The sequence below is a fragment of the Lytechinus pictus genome, chromosome 15, assembly GCF_037042905.1.
Source record: "Lytechinus pictus isolate F3 Inbred chromosome 15, Lp3.0, whole genome shotgun sequence".
In the NCBI taxonomy this organism is placed as follows: Eukaryota; Metazoa; Echinodermata; class Echinoidea; order Temnopleuroida; family Toxopneustidae; genus Lytechinus; species Lytechinus pictus.
In genome coordinates, this window is record NC_087259.1 from 15,653,819 (window position 1) to 15,673,842 (window position 20,024).

At 36.8% G+C, this 20,024-nt stretch overlaps 2 protein-coding genes across 6 annotated transcripts in view; one reads left to right on the top strand and one right to left on the bottom strand.

Annotated features, from left to right (window-relative positions):
• LOC129261458 (vacuolar protein sorting-associated protein 52 homolog) overlaps positions 1–20,024 on the bottom strand; it is a 36,078-nt gene that overhangs the window by 10,637 nt on the left and 5,417 nt on the right. For all 5 annotated transcript variants that reach the window (XM_064110695.1, XM_064110694.1, XM_064110693.1 and 2 more), the window contains exons 4-13: positions 19,908–19,975; positions 17,637–17,812; positions 16,194–16,344; positions 15,651–15,751; positions 12,726–12,858; positions 5,472–5,529; positions 4,105–4,238; positions 2,125–2,280; positions 1,211–1,329; positions 359–482 (exon numbers count right to left, since the gene is read on the bottom strand). In XM_064110695.1, coding sequence (XP_063966765.1) covers positions 359–482; positions 1,211–1,329; positions 2,125–2,280; positions 4,105–4,238; positions 5,472–5,529; positions 12,726–12,858; positions 15,651–15,751; positions 16,194–16,344; positions 17,637–17,812; positions 19,908–19,975 — 1,220 coding nt within the window. The remainder of the gene's footprint in view (positions 1–358; positions 483–1,210; positions 1,330–2,124; positions 2,281–4,104; positions 4,239–5,471; positions 5,530–12,725; positions 12,859–15,650; positions 15,752–16,193; positions 16,345–17,636; positions 17,813–19,907; positions 19,976–20,024) is intronic.
• LOC129261445 (slit homolog 3 protein-like) lies at positions 9,102–11,909 on the top strand. The gene has a single exon (XM_054899508.2). It carries the CDS (start codon positions 9,102–9,104, stop codon positions 11,907–11,909), a length of 2,808 nt encoding a protein of 935 aa, XP_054755483.2.

Genomic DNA, 20,024 nt, shown 5'->3' on the forward strand with positions numbered 1-20,024 from the left:
CAGTATTATGTGAACCCCAACAAACGTATCTTGGTTATAATTAACACCATAATCAGCAATTATATTCTCATCGTAATCATGGCCATTATCATCATCGTAAATCATTACCATCATCATCGCAGCCTCAATCTCTTCCACCACCACAATCATCACCATTGCCACAATTACCATGACCACCACCACCCCTGCTGCCATCATCACATCACCACCATCATCATCATCATCATCATCATCATCATCATCATCATCATCATCATCATCATCACCACCACCACCACCATCATCATCATCATCACAACATCATCATCAACACCATCATCATCATCTCCATCATCACCCTCCTCAAATTTATTCTTACATAGTGTGGCCTGACATCAATGGAACCTAGTTTTTGTGGGTCCATTTCGTGAATACTTTGGACGTTGAGTTCTACAATTAATTTGAATCTCGGCCATAACATCTCAAAAAGCGTCTCCCAATATCTGATGAGAAAAGAAAAGATACATATTTGGCAGTTAAAATTGACGTGTTTTCTTTTCTTCTTCACTGTACTCAAAATCTTATGATGATGTAAATAGTACCTAAATCATAGTAAAAGATTGGCTGAAGCTACATTGGTTTACGTTTTTTTTTAAATATCCACATATCGCAGCCAATTAGGCTCATTTGCATTGGATTTACAAAATATAACAATGATAACATGATATAGCAATCTAACATTATAAACATACTATTTACAAATAAAAAGACGAACACATTGGGTATAACAGTTGTAAAACGAAAGAAAAGCAGAGCTCATGTGAACGCAGCTAGTTCAGCGTCCATCTAGTTCAATCATGTATTTTCAGATTATAATTCTGTTCATAAATCCCTTTCGTGTCTAACACTAACAGTTTTTTTGGGGGAGGGGGGGGGGTGAGATTCTATACAGCCATAGACAGGGTTGTCGCAAGGAATATTGCGAGGCTGTGACTGGAAAATCAAACTCCTTGCCACTGGGTTTCAGGGGATGAAAACTATTCAGTTTTACATATTAAGAATATCATTTTCATTGCCAGTGAGAAAAAACAATGCCGGTCTGAAATTTATAGAGGTGGCCAGTTCCGATCAATGCCGACCTCCATTCTGACAACATACACATTAGTAAGTATAAAGTGCATGGTGAATGAATGGCTGAGAATATGCATTTATTACTCATAACTTCACTTACTTGTCTAATGCAGGAACAGACCTCTTGTGCATGAGAACCCTGTAGCGTTGGATGATATGAATACAGAGGAATACTGCTATTGAGTCATAACACTCATTGGTGTATGTGTCCATATGTTTCTAAAATAGGAGGGAAAAAAAGAGAGTCATTCATTAGTGTTGCATCCGAATGATATCATGCATGACAAAATTTCAATAATTAAGGGGCCTTCGTGACATAGCAGCTTTTCTTAACTGAAGACACTACCCTGTTGAAATAATAAAACTGGAAATAAAATAGAAAATAATAATTTAGGGCACCGTTTCATACAACAATTAAAAGCAAATCTGTCATCATTGGCAAATACCATGGTAAAATCATTGATAACCAATCAAATCATTATTATTTTTGTTAGTTTTATGTTCTCCTGAATGTTTCTTTATCTATGCTACAGTTGTGCTCAAAAGTTAGTGAACCCCACCACAAAATGCCCTCCTTCATTCTGAGTTGAATTCAGACAACACTACACTGTTTGGTGAGCCCAGAAAAAACAAACTTTATTGAATGTAATATTTTATCGCTTGATTTCACAATTAGATATCTAAAACACAGCAGAACTTGATCACTTGGAATATGTTAATTTTTTGCTGGGGTTCACTAAGTTTTGAACACTACTGTATATTTGGAATTGCAATTTTATGTAAAAGAATACATGTACATCTATAAGGAAAGGTGTGCTTTCAAAGTGATTTGGTTCACTAATTACTAGTCTTTTGACTGTCTCATATGCTAGTCAAAACTTTCGGGTGATCAGATAAGAACGCTAGCAAAGCGATCTTCCAAACTGTTTTTTTGAACCGGTTTCCACTAAACTAGTTTTAGAAAGTGTACTGAGAACGGGGTCCTAAAAATACATGGAGGAACATAATACTCACCAAAAACATTGATAGTGTCTTTCCAAGGATATTGGTAAAGAGATCCTGTGCGTTGCTTCCACTCACCATGAAGAAATCACAGACGAAGAGGTACTCTCGACAGCAGTTATCCAACAGGGCAAAGTGCTGGCTGCGGAACAAGCTCTCAAAGGTATGCTACAATGGGGAGAGAAGACAGGGGGGGAGAAATAAATGCAAGAGAGAGAGAGAGAAGAGATTTTTGTGATTAATTCTTTTATGTAGTAAATGATACAAAGGCTTTTTTTGGAAAGCTGATCATACATGACCTCACAACTTTACGCACTGGTACGTTGGCTCAGATGGTAGAGCGTCCACCTCACAACCAGGAGGTGGGGGTTCAAACCCCAGCCATGTCAGACCAAAAGACGATAAAAGATGTGAGTTGCTGCTACCCTGTTTGGCATTCAATGATTTAAGGGATAGAGCGATGTTGATCTCGCACTGCTCAGTGGCTCGTGATTAATTAAAATGAATTTTCGGAGGACTTCTACATGTATTTCTGATCTCTATTTTGAACAATAAAATATGGAGTATTATTCTTGCACCAAATCAGATTCTCAATTAATTTCACTTCACGTTTTTAGATTAAAATTCTCGTTATTGTCGTCCACTTTAAAATAATCTCTTGCTCTCATGCTTGACTTTAAAGGAAACCAAAATCCAAGAACAGAAGCGATTTTATTGGAAAGAGTAAAATGAGAGGAACAATCTAAAAAAAGTTTCATTAAAATCGGTTATAAAATAAGCAAGTTATGGAAGTTTAAAAAGTCTTGTTGTACTTTTTATGGGGATCCTCAAATTGGCAAACGTGCTTCAAAATGGCTGATTTGTGGACAACTCTCCATTTGTTTTGTACAAAAATTTTCAGATTTTCCCCTTTATTTTAAATATTTCACATGATCTTCTCCTGACCTTGACATATGTGGTGTGAATTATATTTTCCCGTGATATATGTTGTGCTCAGGAGGCAAGATGCAATTTGAAAGATAATGAGGAAAATCTGAAAATTTGTGTACAAAACAAATGAAGAGTTGTCCACAAAATCAGCCATTTGAAGTATGTTTGCCAATCCCCATAGAAAGTACAATAAGAGTTTTCAAACTTCCATAACTTCCTTATTTCATATCCGATTTTGATGAAACTAATTTTAAACTGTTTCTTTCAATTTACTCTTTCCAATAAGATTGATTCTCTTCTTGGGTTTTGGTTTCGTTTTTAAGTTTCCTGTTTCCTGTCTGTATTTCTTTACTTTTCTTGCGCCCTTGCAATATCATACTGCTTTTTCTCTGGCAAAAAACACCTCTTTGACGCAAGACATTGTGAATTATTGTTACCTCGTCTCTATTTTTGTATTGTTCAAGGGTAGCACAAGAAAGCTAATACAGCCCTGTAAGTGGCCTTTTGTCATAAAGAATTTTACGCTTTGTGTGGATGATTTGTCTATCCACTAATACTGAGCTTATATTGGGCAGGAGAATCTTTGCAGTCTCTGACAACATACAAATAACTAATGTTTATGAGTTCCATAGACAGAATGTTTCACGAGGTGAAAGATTAAATGGTCCATTCATTGAGGTGTAATGTCCAGTGTGCGAATGAGAAGACGTGCATCATTTGTTTTATGACACCAAAAACAGATCCTTGTCATTTGACAATTTTGAATTGGGATATAAAAGTACATGCAGTGTATGTAGTTGGGAGAGCGTGGTCTGTTGATTGTCACATACATACATGAAACAGGAATACATGCTGCATATACAAGTGTTTCTACATAGTGCCTTGGTCTCAGCGAGTGTGCAATGGACAAAATCGTATGGGACCACAATTGCACGATGAATGGATCCAGAACTACACGAGTGATGACGTCATTGTAAAATGGACTGTATGATCGATATCAAACAACCAATCAAATGACGATGATCCATCTGGGCGTCGTACAATGCTATCTAATATACGTACCTTGGTGTCATCCTTCTGGGCAGCATGGGGGAGGATGATGGAGGCTTCTAATCCAGATGTTAGAATGTTACCGCGGTTACCAATCGTGAAGACCGTGGAACGATTCTTGAGAGACGGCTTCGATGAAAAAAGTCGTATACATTCACAGGTCAAGGAAAAAATCAAAATCAGGATGATTCCTAAAGAGTTAAGTGTGATATAAGTCACATTTGTGTGTTAATGTGCATATAGGTAATTGCCATGGAATTAAACTTTAAGTATGATTTAAGTCAGGTTTGACTGCCAACGTGCATATAGGTTATTACCATGGAATTGAAATTTAAGTGTAATTTAAGTCAGGTTTGACTGCTAATGTGTACATAGCTAATTACCATGGAATATCATTTATTACTATGCAGAAGCATGCATCCTGACTTTGATCTTTACAATACTGTTATGTAATATACATGTACCACATTAAAAAAAAATTAAAGCGGCCTTGTTAAGCAACATCTCAAGTCCTCATCAACTGTAAAAATCTGGCCGTATTCCAACCCATAATGACATACTCTAGGCAGTGTAGTCTTGGAATACAAGACCCACACAAATGATAACATTCACTACTCAACATATTCATACCAAAATGATTATATTACCAAGTAGCTACACAAGTACTTTTCTTCTCAAGTTATTTTAGTTTCTCTATACAAATACAATTATAGGCTAATTATCTTTATTATTACGTTATCTCAAAACATATATTTTAAGAGTAGGTACATGTATATATACCACGCAGTCATTGAGAGACCACACAATTTGTCAGTTTGCTCCCCTTTAAGCGCAACTCCTAATCCACAAGTAACAGAGAACAACCCTAGAACACAGAATTTTTCATGCCAAAACAGATTATCATTGAAATGTTTACAATCCAATATTTGGAGGAGATGAGGCATACTTCATTTCTTCATAGAGCCCTGTTTCACAACACACTGTGTTATATATGAGTCAATACAAAGGCAGCAATCATTTCTGGGCCCAGTCTTACAAAGAGATACGATTGATACAATCAATCGTAACTTTATGGAAATCCAACAGTGTCATAACTTTCTACAGGAAATGTGCAAAATGTCCTTTGTAAACAAAGGAGAACATACCAAATTGTCAAGAAATCAGTGAATTTATAAGTATACATCATATCTAGAATTTTTTTTTGAACAAACATGCATTTAATGTTGACATTGCTGGCCATCCATAGATGCAATTGATCGGATAAATGGCAACTCTTTGTAAGACGGGCTCCTGGAATCTGCTCTCAGCCAATCTACTGGCATGATTTCAGTAGAGTGAGGCATGATGAAACCCAGTGATTAATGGATTGAAAAGGATATCTCTCTTAGCAGTGTCTTCTACACCCATCAGATCATCCTTGTCTGCCACTTCATCGTACTGTAAAGAGAGAGGGAGAGACGATTAGAGGGACACAGTGATACGCGGACAGTGTGTTTATGGGAGTGTGTGTGTGTGTGAGGGAGAGAGAGAGACAGACACGGTTAAAGGGACACATTGATAGGCAAAGAGTGTGTTCATGGGAGTGTGTGATAGAGAGATAGGGAGAGAGAGACAGACACACACAGTGAGAGGGACACAGTGATAGGCAGAGAGTGTGTTTATGGGAGTGTGTGTATTCAAGAGGGAGAGAGAGAGAGAGACATGCTTAGAGGGTTCGAGGGACAGACAGAGAGCGTGTTTATGGGGGTTTGAGTGAGAGAGAGAAAGATGGGAGACAAAGACAGAGACGGAAAGAAAGAGAGAGAAAGGGAGGGGGAGTGATGGAGAGAGGGGGGGTGATGGAGAGAGGGGGAAAGAGACAGAGAGAGGAAAGGGGGGGGGGGGTCATGCATGCAACGATTCAATAATGACAATGCAAAATGAAATAGTTAACACAATATTCATTTGAGAATATTTTGTTTAAATATCATAAGATTCATTTACAGTTTATGTATGCATCAATTCAATCTGCATGTACATGTCATATGTCATTTGATGACATTTTTTTTTCCTTATCTTTTTCAGTACTCAGAAAAAGCCTTTAACAGGAAAACAATTCTCGGACTCTGAACAGGATCTAACATCCTTTTCAGATATTTATAACAGAATCTAACACCATGTTCAGATATTTATAAACAGAATCTAACACCCTGTTCAGATATTTATAAACAGAATCTAACATACTGTTCAGACCATTTTCTGATGCAGGGTCAAATTGATAGCATGATATAAATGCATTATTTAATATGTATTAAGTATGGATAATAGAAATAAAAGGAAAACTTCGCCCTGACAAAAGTTTATTGTAAAAAAAATAATGGTGAAGGTTTGAGGAATTCAATTAAAGATTTAGAAAGTTATTTATGCTTTAAGATTTTGATTTGTGACGTCATATACAAGCAGCTGCCCCATATGTTACGTAATATGAAATGCATAAATTTCAATTTTTTTATGGTTTATGATGACTGAAAATTTTCCTCTTTCAGGAGCGGCTGTAAAAAATTATTTGTCTGTTGATATACTGAAGGTACAACAAAACCTATTTTCAAGTTTATAAGGAAAATGACATTTCATTTATTTCTTTTTTAATTCACTATACATGGCATGGTGCTCGCATATGATGTCACAAATTAAAAAAAAAATCTTTAATAACTCTTTAAATCCTTGATGGATCTTCCTCAAACCTCAATATTTTGTCAACGTGAACTTCCCCTTTAATAAAAGAGATGATTGAGCATCATTTTACACCAAACATTTGTTTGGAATAGCTTTAAATTCTAAGAAATATTTTCTGAGTCTAGGTGGTGCATGTACAAAGGCTACAGAAATACAGAATTCAGTCATGGATGGATTTAATGAGTGCAATATTGAGTGTGTGTGTGGCCATGTCAAATCTTTAACAGCAAGCACTAAACAAACACAAATGTCAAAGATTTTCACAGTTGCTTTGTTATGAATACAAGCTATTATCATCTATACATGTTTTTTTATTATTAATTTGTCTACTTTCTGATTTTACAACAGTCAATGTTAGACCATATTTTGTTTCTTCCGGTTTTTTTTTTTACATTGACTTTGAACGTAAATTCAAGAGCAGGCATTATTTGTTATTTTACCTGAAGGACTTCCTTCCATGGATAAAATCTACATCAAAAAATTTCCATATTCACTGAATATAGGGACAGTGATTTTCCACGATCGCGGAAAACGGACGGAATTCACGGAATCGGCCTTTTGAAACGGAAAGTGGCTTTTCAAACGGAAAATCACGGAAAACTTGTTTTTTCTCAAAATGCACAAAATATCAACAGAAATTAATCCCAAATCCTCAACAAAATACAAATATCAACTGAAAAAAAACACGATCTCACTTTGCAACAACAATCATGACAATCAAACATCGTAACTACACTCGAGCCCCTCCATCACTCGATCGTATCTAAATTAGTTTACACTGACGTCCGCATATAAGGCAGAATACGGCCGTGTGTTGCTGCCCTCTGCGTTCCGTCATAATACAATGATCACGGTGATTCAACATATCCAACATGGCGGATAAGCGGAAGACGTCGACTGCTCAAAACGATGTCCGAAAAGGCCCCAAATCAGCAATAAAATCCCATGTAACCATAAAATAATGCTAATAATATGAAAGGTGAGGATGTACATGTATTAATGTTGATTATGTTTCTCTAAATAGTTTTTGAACTCGAATCTCTTCGATTGAAATGGATTTTAAAGCGATTTTAGTACATTGTTGGATGCAAATTTTGACCAGCGCTAGCATTTTGACATCGCACTACTCATTGCGTATTGGTTTTCTATGTAAACGGAATTGTCACTTTTTCATGTACGCAAAGTCTATGGGGAAACGGAATTTCCGTTTTCAGACATGCTGAAACGGAATTTTAGATTTTCTGAAACGGAAAAGGCAATTTTTAGAAACGGAAAATCACTGTCCCTATGAATATATACATGTATATTGAAAACTAAATGTAGATTCTAGGGTGTAAGGGATGATTTACAGATAGTGATCAATCATTATTGCTTCATTTCAATATTGGAGTGATCTTTTGGTTAATATTATCATAATTGTCATCTGTACACAAGAGACCAAAACAACTCCAGAATAATACACAAAGTTATCTTTATCTTATAACTTTTTATGTGTTTTATGAACTTGAAGAATGCCAATCAATGAAACGACCAAATTTTACATAACAATTTAAAACTTAATTGTTATATCTCGGCAGTCTATCACTTTTACATTCTTCTCTTTCTTTCCTCTCTTCCTTATTCTTACATTTTTATTTTGTTTTCTTTGATGCAAAACCAGTTTAAAGGTGCTTCAACCAATCAAGCTTTTAGCTTATGTTGTAACACCTTTGTATGTTCATTATTTACTTGTGTTTCATATATATATTTATATATTATCTGTGTATTATTTTACATTGTACATTTTACATTGTACATTGTGAACATAAATAAATAAATAAAATAAAATAAAATAAAATAAAATAAAATAAAATAAAATAAAATAAAATAAAATAAATAAATAGAATAAATACTGTACACTGTATAATTTGTCAATATGAATGGGTCAAACAAATTCTTAGATACCACAACCAAGAGCTTGAAGAGGAAATAGTAATATGAAGCCACGTGAAATCCAACCTTCCTATCTAGCACGTGAGCGAAGATGTAGTTGATTATGTATAAATGTACCAATATTCCTTTCCAAAACAATCATTTCAAGTCTATATCCTTTGGTGATCCTCCCTGCATCCTACTACACTTACTTGTATACAGATTACAAATGCCAATACTGATATTAAGACTTCACTTTTGGGGTGTGCAAATGAAAGGAGAATGTGTTAGGTGAATACTCTTGATGAATTCTTGCTCTACTGGAAACTGTACAACTGCAGATCTTAACGCTCACGCATGCATTTACTTACACCAAGAGAAGGATGGCAGTTAACAACTTCCGTGGCAAATTCAGAAGTGTATATAGTCTGCAGCTTTCACTATTAGCATTCTGGCTTTTCTGGATCCATGTGCAATCATCTGATGCAGAAACTGCCAAGAATCTTCCCAAATGTAAGCTTGTAAACTCCAGCCATGGAGTCGCTGCAAACTGTCATCATCTCGGACTAACGGAAGTCCCTCAAGATCTGCCTTCGAGTGTGTTTGAGCTTGACCTGTCTGCAAATAAACTGACCGCTCTGCACAATGATTCTTTTCACCATGTTCCCAACATGATCATCCTCATCTTGGAAACCAACCCAATAATATCTCTTGAGAGTGGGTCGTTCTGGCCTTTGACAAAGCTCAGGACTCTAATACTCAGCTACACCAACCTACAGTCAATACCAATAAGAACTTTCTTGAAGAACGTGCAACTTACAAAGCTCCTAATGAATGACAATCACTTAGGGTCTGTCCCCCACGGAGCTGTTTCCGACATACCGCACCTGTCTAATCTGCTGCTTAATGGAAACAAAATAACCAGTCTTGACTTTGAGGGATGTTCACATTGGTCTCATTTAGGAAGAATAAACCTTGACCTAAATGAGGTTGAGGAAATTGGGCAGGGTGACTTTCTACCTTTGGAGAACACAACGATACACAGTTTGACCTTTGTATCCAACAAAATAAAAATTCTACAACCACAAAGCTTCATGCATTTGAATTCCGTACAACAAATTTTGCTAGGTGGGAATCAACTTCACTCACTTGACATTCGACCTTTCCTAGGCATGACTTCCATTGACTATTTATCGTTGTACGGATGCCAGATCCATGACCTTTTACCACCTGAAACAGCCTCCAACATGTCTGTCACGTACCCAACCATTCGATCTCTTATGCTGTCTGGTAATAAAATTGAGACTGTGCCAGTGGGTGCTTTCTGGGGCTTCACATCACTTGAATTTCTCTCCTTGAGACTAAACAAAATCAAACTCCTCACAAACAGATCTTTGTGTCATCTGGAGTCACTTACAGAACTGGATATTTCCTATAACAAAATAACCACCTTCTCAAATGCAACATTTGCCTGTCTGCAGAGTTTGAAAGTGCTTAATGCATCAGGAAACTTACTACAGGCCCTTTTGCCAGGATATTTCAATGGATTGCGATCCATTCTTACCATAACAGTCTCGAGTAACAGAATCGAAGAACTGAACAATGGCAAACATCTGTGGACAGTCAAGACACTGCGCATGCTCGACATATCCCACAATGCCTTAATTAGTATTTCTCAGGACAGATTCAATGGCCTTGCCAATCTGGTACTAAACATAACTGATAATGATATCAATTACTACAGTTACAAAGCTTTCACCAGCATTTTGAACTTAAAGGAGCTGTACCTAAAAAATGAAGCGACAACATATCTGAAAGATACCTTTAGTCAACTAGATACCTTGCTTATTCTAGATGTATCGAATGCACCCATCAGGGTATCACTGCAAACTCAAGAGCAGTTTTCAAATATGAGAAGTTTAGGTGAGCTTCGAATGGAGAATGCACAGCTGGAGAATACTACCTTATATGATAAGGACAAAAATCAGTCACTCTTTGCTGGTCTCTCCTCGCTGTTCAAGTTGAGAATCAAAGGCAATTATTTGCATGACCTTGACATTAGGGTATTTCACAACCTTTCACGGCTAGTCCATCTTGACATGACCAACTCAAGAATACATACACTAAGATCGGGATTGTTAAGTCCTCTCAGCTCTCTAAGATACCTTTACCTCAGTGAGAACAGTTTGGTGGAACTCCCTGGAGATGTATTCAATGGACTCTTCAACCTAAAAGTCCTCTACTTCCAGAACAATATCCTAAGTAGTCTGGACCCGCAGACGTTTGCAGAGATATTAGAACTGACTGACCTGTATCTCCCAGGGAATCAAATCAGCACAATCAAACCTGGAACAGTTCTACCGGGGAATAATTCGCTCCGGTTGGACATATCAAACAACCCTTTCTCCTGCACCTGCTCCTTGAAATGGTTCAGGCAGTGGTTGGACACAGCTAACATAGATTTCAAACATGCAGATAAAACGCTTTGCTCGGGGACATCCCTGAAAGGATTTACGAAACAACCGATACTGTCCTTTCATCCCGAAGATTACTGTGGTGTCAACATCTTCCTCATTGCAGGTGTGTCTTTTGCAGGCATCTTTATTTGCCTGCTAACGATACTTGCATACCACAGACGTTGGTGGTTAAATCACAAGATATTCCTTTTGAAATTGGCTGTGGTTGGCTACAAAGAGATGGCAGAGGACTTTGAGGCAGATCGCTATGAGTTTCATCTCAACCTCATGTTCCACGAAGATGAAGAGGAGTGGGTGGATCGGGTCATGAGACCTGCCCTGGAGGAGAGGTTGCCACATCTACGGAACATCATCTATGGGGACAAAGACCTGCACCTTGGGATGTTCTACATTAATGCCATCTTCCATGCCCTGGACAACAGCTTCAAGACAGTCTTGTTAATCAGCAACCGGTCAGTGGATGATGCCTGGTGCATGACTAAGCTTCGTATGGCTCTTGAGCAAATCAACGATACAGGACTAGACAAGATCCTCTTGCTCTTTGTGGAGGAGATTGATGATGAGAACCTGCCATATCTTGTCAGGTTGTTTCTGAGCAAGAACAAACCTTACATGCTGTGGACGGATGATGAAGATGGGCAGGAACTCTTCTGGGCTCAGTTTGAGAAGAGCATGAGATCTAATAAGGCTATCAATAATGCTATTCCTCTCTGAAGGGCACTAAGTTTTTTTTTTGGGGGGAGGGGTTGTGTTTTGTATATACATGTATATAGCGGCAAATACAGCCCACAAACATTTTTAAAAAACCTTGGACGTGAGCATTAGCATTTTGTGCAGTGAGGGCACTCACATACATGTACTGTAACACTTTGGAGACCCCCTTTTTCAGACCCTAGACACTCCATATGTTCAGATGCCACCCGTTACAAAAGACCCCTGTTCCCAGGCCTGCCAAAATTCCAGCACGAGTGAGCGCCGCAAAGCTAGCTGCACGCACAGCATGGCTCCAAACCACAACGCAAGCGCAATGCATGGATAGGAGTGCCTTGAGCAACTTAAGGCCACCACACACCTTACAACCCAACTGGTCGGCGACTGACTTGCGACTGAGTGAGGGGAGATGTGACGTCACGGCTAGTGTCAGCTTGTGCGTCGCAGACCGGTCAGAGACAAGTCGCAAGGAAAATCGGAAGGATTTGACATGTCGAATCCTTATGACTGGATCGCAAGCTCAATCCAACTTCCAGCCAATCAGACAGTAGAGTTGCACGACGCGTATATGATAAACAACGCACATACGCAGTAGTAAGCGCACTTTCTCAGTTGCTATGCCAAAAAGCGCATGCGTGAGTAGCAGATCGGATCGCAAGGTGTGCGGTGTCGAGGCTTATGACTACCTTGCGATTCATTTCTCCTCACTCAGTCGCAAGCCAGTCGCCGACCAGTCGGGTCGTAAGGTGTGCGGTGGCCTTTACAAGGTAGATATATGCACTATGCAGTGTATTTTTCTTCTAGGGGATACCTACTAACCTGTAACTTCATCAGTCTGTTGATATAGCCCTTGAAGTAAGAGAAGTAAACTTTGCTCATGGTGTCCACATACTCATCTCGGACTTCCTTAGCCACATGTCTCTCATTGGCCAGCAGAAACTCGTAAAAGAATCTGTAGTATGGAATAATTTTTGGCATATACTGAAAGCTGCTGTCATAAGCTACTGAAATCACTAATGCTAAGACGATACATGTATGTGACTAAGATTTTAGTTATTGAAGGATTTACTTGGTTTGCACAATTCTCAATTCATTCTTCATTTGTGTACCTTTCCTAATATGGCTCTCAATATCCTTGTCATTTTTTTCCTGAAACGAATCAGCGACCTGTAAGATGCTATCCAGTATCCGGAATCTGCTATTCCAATAGACCATCATGGGAAGATTAACACATTTTTTTTAATGAAAAATTCTTGCTTTTTCATGTCCTCAACTTTGTCTTTATTTATGTGTGCATTTTGTTCAATATTTTGGGTTTACCTTAACAACTTGTTAACCATATGAATTGCAGGTTTAATAAGGTAACGGATTGTGCTCAATAATAAGCCAAACCCCTGCTGCTGTCAATAGTACATGGAAAGATCACCAAAGTCTGAAATTGACAATTAAAGGTTATGCCATCTATCTCATAACTACAACTTCTTGAAGAAGTCGCAGTTATGAGATAGCTGGCATAAAACTTATCAAATGTGGTCTAAGTTGTCTAAATTTCATGAAAACCTCCATGCGAGACATCATTTGACCTTCAATTCATGTATCCTAGTGACTTCTTAATAATCTATTTCAAATTTCCGCTGGCTAATATTTTTTAAAGCATTTAGCTGACAGCTGGCCCCTGCATTTTAATTATTTGTAAATGTACTTGTTTATATCTACATTATATGAATCATGCCTAATATCTATTTTAATGTCACAATTTGTAATTTGATCAATCATTTTGTGCTTTTTGTATATATATTATGATTGCTGTGATTTTATGATTTCAATTATCAATAAATGCAGAAACACCTGCTATAAAAAAAATTCACATATCAGTCCATGTAACGCACCAATGATTCATGCGGGAGCTTTCCGTTATGGAATGTGATAACAAATAATGCACATATTCACAGAATAGAAATTGGAACTGGTACTTTAGACACACATACCAGCCCCATGTACAAGCACCATCGTTTGTTCCTCATGGAGTTTCATGGAATTCTCTACCAGTCCAACTTCGCAATTGTAAAAACATTGAGATCTTCAAATTTACAATAAAACTTATTATCTTTTCCAGCAACTGTGTGAATAATGTGTGACATATTGAGGAGCCGGTGCCTTTGAATGTTTTTACAGATAAATGTAAATGATGCTTATCAAATGCTGTTCATCATCATTAACCCTAAATAGACTGGGCTATTGGACGCCTAAAAAGACTGGGGGGGGGGGGGGGAACTGATCTTGGCCATCGATCACGCGATCGCGATGAAAATTGGCATGAAAGTTACCATAATCTACAAAACTACAAGATCAAATTCTGCGAAAAATCTCATTGCCACTTCATTATGCTAATTTATGTGTAAAATCAAACGTTCGCTCTAATTAACTAAATAATGCCCCTAAAAAGCTAATTTTTGGTTCAAAGACTCATTATAGGAATCTGATCAAATGCACTTTAAAAATATTTCAATATCGCATTTATTTTCTTATGTATTTTATTGTTTTCTAAATTTCTTATTGTATTTATTTCATCTTTTTGTTTTGTACTGTTTTTTTCAATGGAATTTGTTGGGGACTTTATTTCGAACATAAACAAGATTAAATCAATTGATTTTAAATGGTAAAAGGAAAAATTATACTTTTATGAATTTTGGCTAAAAACACTTTTTGCATTGGATTTGTACACAAATTCATGTTTTTCAGAAATGTTCAGTCTTCATGCACTAACAAAATGTGTAATTTCGGAACCGCAAACCTGGAGGTCGCAATTTTGGTCTAAAAAACTTGCGCGAGACTAGAAAGTAAAAAGTCAGCAAGCTTCGCATGTCGAAAAATTTTGCGGCGTTGTTAAGGGTGGCTGAATCAGCCCCCCTCCCCCGGTCTTATTAGGGTTAACCCTCAATCTCCCGGGGTATTTTGATTCTTGTCATTCCCGGGGGGGGGGGGGCCATTATGGCCCCCCCTTAAGATCTCAGCCTTGGATCGCGCGATCACAACAAAAATTTGCATGATGGTAGAGAATGACGTAATCTACGCAGTTGCATTGGTAAATTTTACTGAATTCATATATTTTTATTTCATGTGAATTAATTATGCTAATTTATTCATGAAATCATACTTTTTGCTCTGATTCACTAAATGGTGAAAATATTTTTAATAGCATTCATAACAATTGTGAATGAAAAAAATTCTGGTACCAAGACCGATTTCGTATGTATTTTATTGTTTTTTAAATTTCTTATGTATTTCTCTGTTTTTTTACTTTTTGTTTTTTATTGTTTTTTCGATGGAAATCTTTCCAGACTTAATTCTGATCATAAACAAGGCAAAATTAATTAAGTTTAATCAGTAAAAGTAGAAATAATGATACATTTATGAATTTTGGCCAAATACACAATTTGCATTGGATTTGTACATGAAATCACGTTTATGAGCAATTTGGGGTCTGACATGCACTTACATAATGTTGCGTAATGTCGTAACCGCGTACCGGGCGTCACAAATTTGGTCTCAAATCTCTTGAAAGTAAAAAGTCAGTGAGCGGTGAGGTCAAAAAATTTTGCGCAGCAGATGTATCGCGAAAATTGTCGAGGGGGGGGGCCATTATGGCCCCCCCCCCCCCCCCCGGTAGAATTAGGGTTAAGTCTCAATGTTAGCTTATATTGTAGCAATTTCTGAACAAATCTGGTTCAAAAATAATGTTACCTTGATTTAAGCATTGCATTCTGCTGGAGCTGGTAGTTTGTCATGGGCTTCTTCATCTGATTTACCTTTTGAAGTATGAACTCTCGAATCTTGAAGATTGCCTGAAAAAAGTATCAATTCCAACAGGTTGTAGAATATAATTAGGAACGTAATGCATGTAAATAAAAGCTAAGGCACAAATCATACAGAATCAATATTGTGTCATATTTTCTTTTTAGAGTTGGTAAGTGGATATGTGGCAAAATTAGACCAAAGGGGCAAACCTCCCTCCCTCCATTTACCTATTTTCATTTCGTCTAACTGTTATACTAGGGGGTTCTGCATAATATGAAATACATATATATATACATGAAAATACTACTTGGTGAATACCCATCACCTACTGGAACCGGGTGATCCCTGTATAAAGTCTATGGGAATCTCAGAATTCAGTACTTAACAGATCAAAACCAATTCACCATTCACGTTTACAAGTTCACAGCTGCATTATCATGCAAAGAAGCTTATCAGGTTTATTCAAATACTAAATAACCATGAACTGACCTTGAGTTTTAGTTTTTCCAAGATGTCTTCTACATCTCGACAGGACAAGGCATCTTTGAAGGCCTGCTCCTTGACGAAACGTATCTTGTGGTTCAGTTCATGGAGCTGCTCCAGAAACTGTCTCTCTGTGACAGGGGCATCTAATACAATGCTAAATAAAGGGATCAACAGGGAATTATAAATAAATATTCCCCAGGGACTGAAGAATGTGCAAACCGGTACATTGTATTTTACAATTTGGTATTCAAGCTTCTCAAGAAAATGTCTGTTTGTAACAGTGCCCTCAAAAGCAATGGTAAACAAAGGGATCATAATTATAATAATAATAAAAGGCATTTATATAGCGCCATCTATCTAGAAATATTCTATTCCAAGGCGCGATGTTATTATTATCATTATTACTCTGGCTTTAGCTTGAGCTGCCTTTCAGCGCTCATGCATTCAAGGAATTAATCCTGGCGGGGAACATTCACCTCACCTGGGTTGAGTGCAGTACAATGTGGATAAATTTCTTGCTGAAGGAAATTACGCCATGGCTGGGATTTGAACCCACGACCCTCTGTTTCAAAGTCAGAAGACTAATCCCCTGGGCCACAACGCTCCACTATCATCATCAGTGACTTATGAAACATACAAATATTCCCCAGGGAATGAAGAATACACAGTACATGTGCATTCATTATATTTCATAATTTTGTCATCCAGCTGCTCAAAATCTGTCTCTCTAAACCAGTGGCCTCCGAAATCAGCAACACAGACACATAAAACATACAAATATTCCCCAGGAACTGAAGAATGAGCAAACAATGTATTTCATAAGTTTGTAGCCAGGCTGCTCAAGAATCTTTCTATGTAAGTGTAACATAGGTCCCCAAAACAATGCTAAACAATGTGATCAGCAACAGGGACTCATGAAACAGACAGATATTCCCCAGGGACTGAAGAATAGGCAAACAACATGTTTCATAACTTTCTCATCAGGCAGCTCATGAATCTGTCTCTCTGTAACAGTGGCCTTCAAAATAATGCTAAACAAAGACATCAATGAAATGATAAACTCATTGGAATATCCCCCAGGGAATAAAGAATGTATATATAAAAATAAAAAATAAAAGTTACATTTATATAGCGCATTACATTAACATTTAAATGCGCTTTACAATAACAAATTAGTAAACATGTATATAATACTTTACAAAAATCTGAGTTCAACATAATTATATACATTACTGATAGCATGTATTCATATATTTCATAATTTGGTTCATTAAACTGCTCTAGAAATCTGTAACAAGGGCTTCCAACACAACGGCAAACAAAGAGAAAAATGAAAAGGTCTCATCATAAACAATTGGAATATTTCCCAGGAAAATCTAAATTGAGGTCAGATTGAAATCTTGTTACCCACTGAGGTCAAGGTTCATAGGTCAGGGGTCAACTTACTTGATCATTCGCTCATTGACAGCCATCTCATCCACAAACTGGCTGAGTTCACCTCTCACTGCTTGCCTGTTTTTCAGTTTGACATTCATTGCGATGGACTGCTCCTGCAAGGTCTGTATCTCGGCACTCAGACTGCCCAGGTCTGACTGGAAACCATTCAGCATCTGTTCCATTCTCTGAAATAACCATACAATTATTTTTTATTTTCACTCTATGGTATTAAAAAAAAAATTAAAAAAGAAAATTCAATTAAAGTGTACAAGAACAAGCCAAACAAAAAAACATGTTTTCAAAATTTATTAAAAGGCTATCAAATCATTTGACCACGCTAATCAAATCTTGCTATCTTTTGAACTTTTCAAACCTTCTGCCGAGAAATTAATGAAGAAGTTCACCCTGACAATGTAGACCCATTATTTTTTAAATTAAAATGATACAAAATAGCAGGGGATCTTTTGGTGCAGTTTTGATGAAAATCATAAGAGAATAAGAATTATAAATTTATTATTTTGTGATGTTGATATGCGAGCAACTACCCCATATGGAATTTAATATAATTTAATCCTCATTTTCAATGGCTCATGGTGGTTGAAATGTTATTCTCATAGAAGTAGGTATGAAATAATGCACCTAATGATAAACTGAATGCAATTAGTAAAATAATTGAAAATTGCCATATGAAATGACATCAATTTATATCACATGATACATGGGGGAGCTCCTCATACATTACAAAATAGAAACTTAAAAAAATCCCTTACTCTGTTAATCTTTGATGGTTTTTCCCAAACCTTCACCAAACGTTTCTCTTCTTTTATGTTTATATTCAAACCAACATAGAATCAGGGTGAACTTTTTCTTTAACCCTAAAATGGCAGGGGGGGTTGAATCAACCCCCCCCCTCAACATTTTCTGTGATCATTCCGCCGCGCCAAATTTTTTGACCGCGCCACTCACAGAGTTTATACTTTTAAGTCTCGCGCATCTTTTGAGACCAAATTTACGACACCCGGGTACGCGATTCCGAAATTACGCAACATTTTGTAAGTGCATGTCGGACCAAAAATTGTTCCAAAACGTGATTTTGTGTACAAAGTCAATGCAAATTGAGTTTTCTCATCTTATTCATAAAGATATGATTATTTTTACTTTAAACAGCTGAAAGCAATTGATTTTAGCATAATTATGCTTCAAAAAGGTTGTGCAATAAATCTGGTGAAAAAAACAGAGAAAAACAAAAGGTTGAACAACAAAGAAATACGTAAGAAATTCATAAAACAATAAAATACATAAGAAATTGATTTCCAAACCGAAGTTTTTTTCAATTGCCATTGTTAAGAATGCTACAAAGAATATTTTTACCAAAAATTAGCATTCTAGGAGCTTTATTTAGTGAATTAGAGCAAAAAGTATGATTTTTGCATAAATTAGCATAATTAATTCAAATAAAATAAAATCTCGTTATTTTGGAAAATTTTACCATACAGCCTTGTAGATTACATCGCACACTACCAGCGTGCAAAATTGTGCGGTGCTCGCGCGATCGACGGCCGAGATATCAGGGGGGGTTGAATCAACCCCCCCCCCCACAGAACAGCCAAAAAGCCTGGCCTAGTTAGAAATGTCAAAATGTGCCAAGTCCTTATCATCAGCAAATTGATTTTTCAAATCTGAACGGATAAATGTCGAGACATGGTCACTCCCAAGATCTGTTATACAAATAAATCTTCATTCATATCTGTTGGAAAAATGTGCCTCTTTTTTTTTTAAGGGGAAGTTCACCCTGACAAAAAAATTATTGCAAAAATAGCAGAAAAAAAACAATAAAATATAATGCCAAAGGTTTGAGAAAAATCCATCAAAGAATAAAAAAGTTATGAGAATCATAATCATTTGATTTGTGACGTCATATGCGAGCAGGTTTCCTACAGATCCAATGGCAAAAAATCAATGAAATTTCATTTTCTCAGAAAATTGAAAATGGTTTTAGTGTACCTTCAGTATATCAATAGACGAACTATTTCAAACCCGTTCCTAAAGAGAAAACAAAAATTACAAACCATTAAAAAATGGAAATTCATGCATTTTATATTACATAATATATGGGGCAGCTGCTCGTTTACGACGTCACAAATCCAAAACTTAAATTCTAATAACTTTCTTAATCTTTAATGGATTTTCCTTAAACCTTCACCAATATTTTTCATAATTTTTTCTGCTATTTTTACAACAAACTTTTCTTCAGGGTGAACATCCCCTATCTAGATTTACCTCTAGGATGGTATCACATGCTGTTATTTGATTATGCAGACTGGCAATGTTTTGGCTTTCCTTAATATCTGTTGCAATGACAGTCAAGGCATTAAAAAAATATCAATTTCTGGGCCC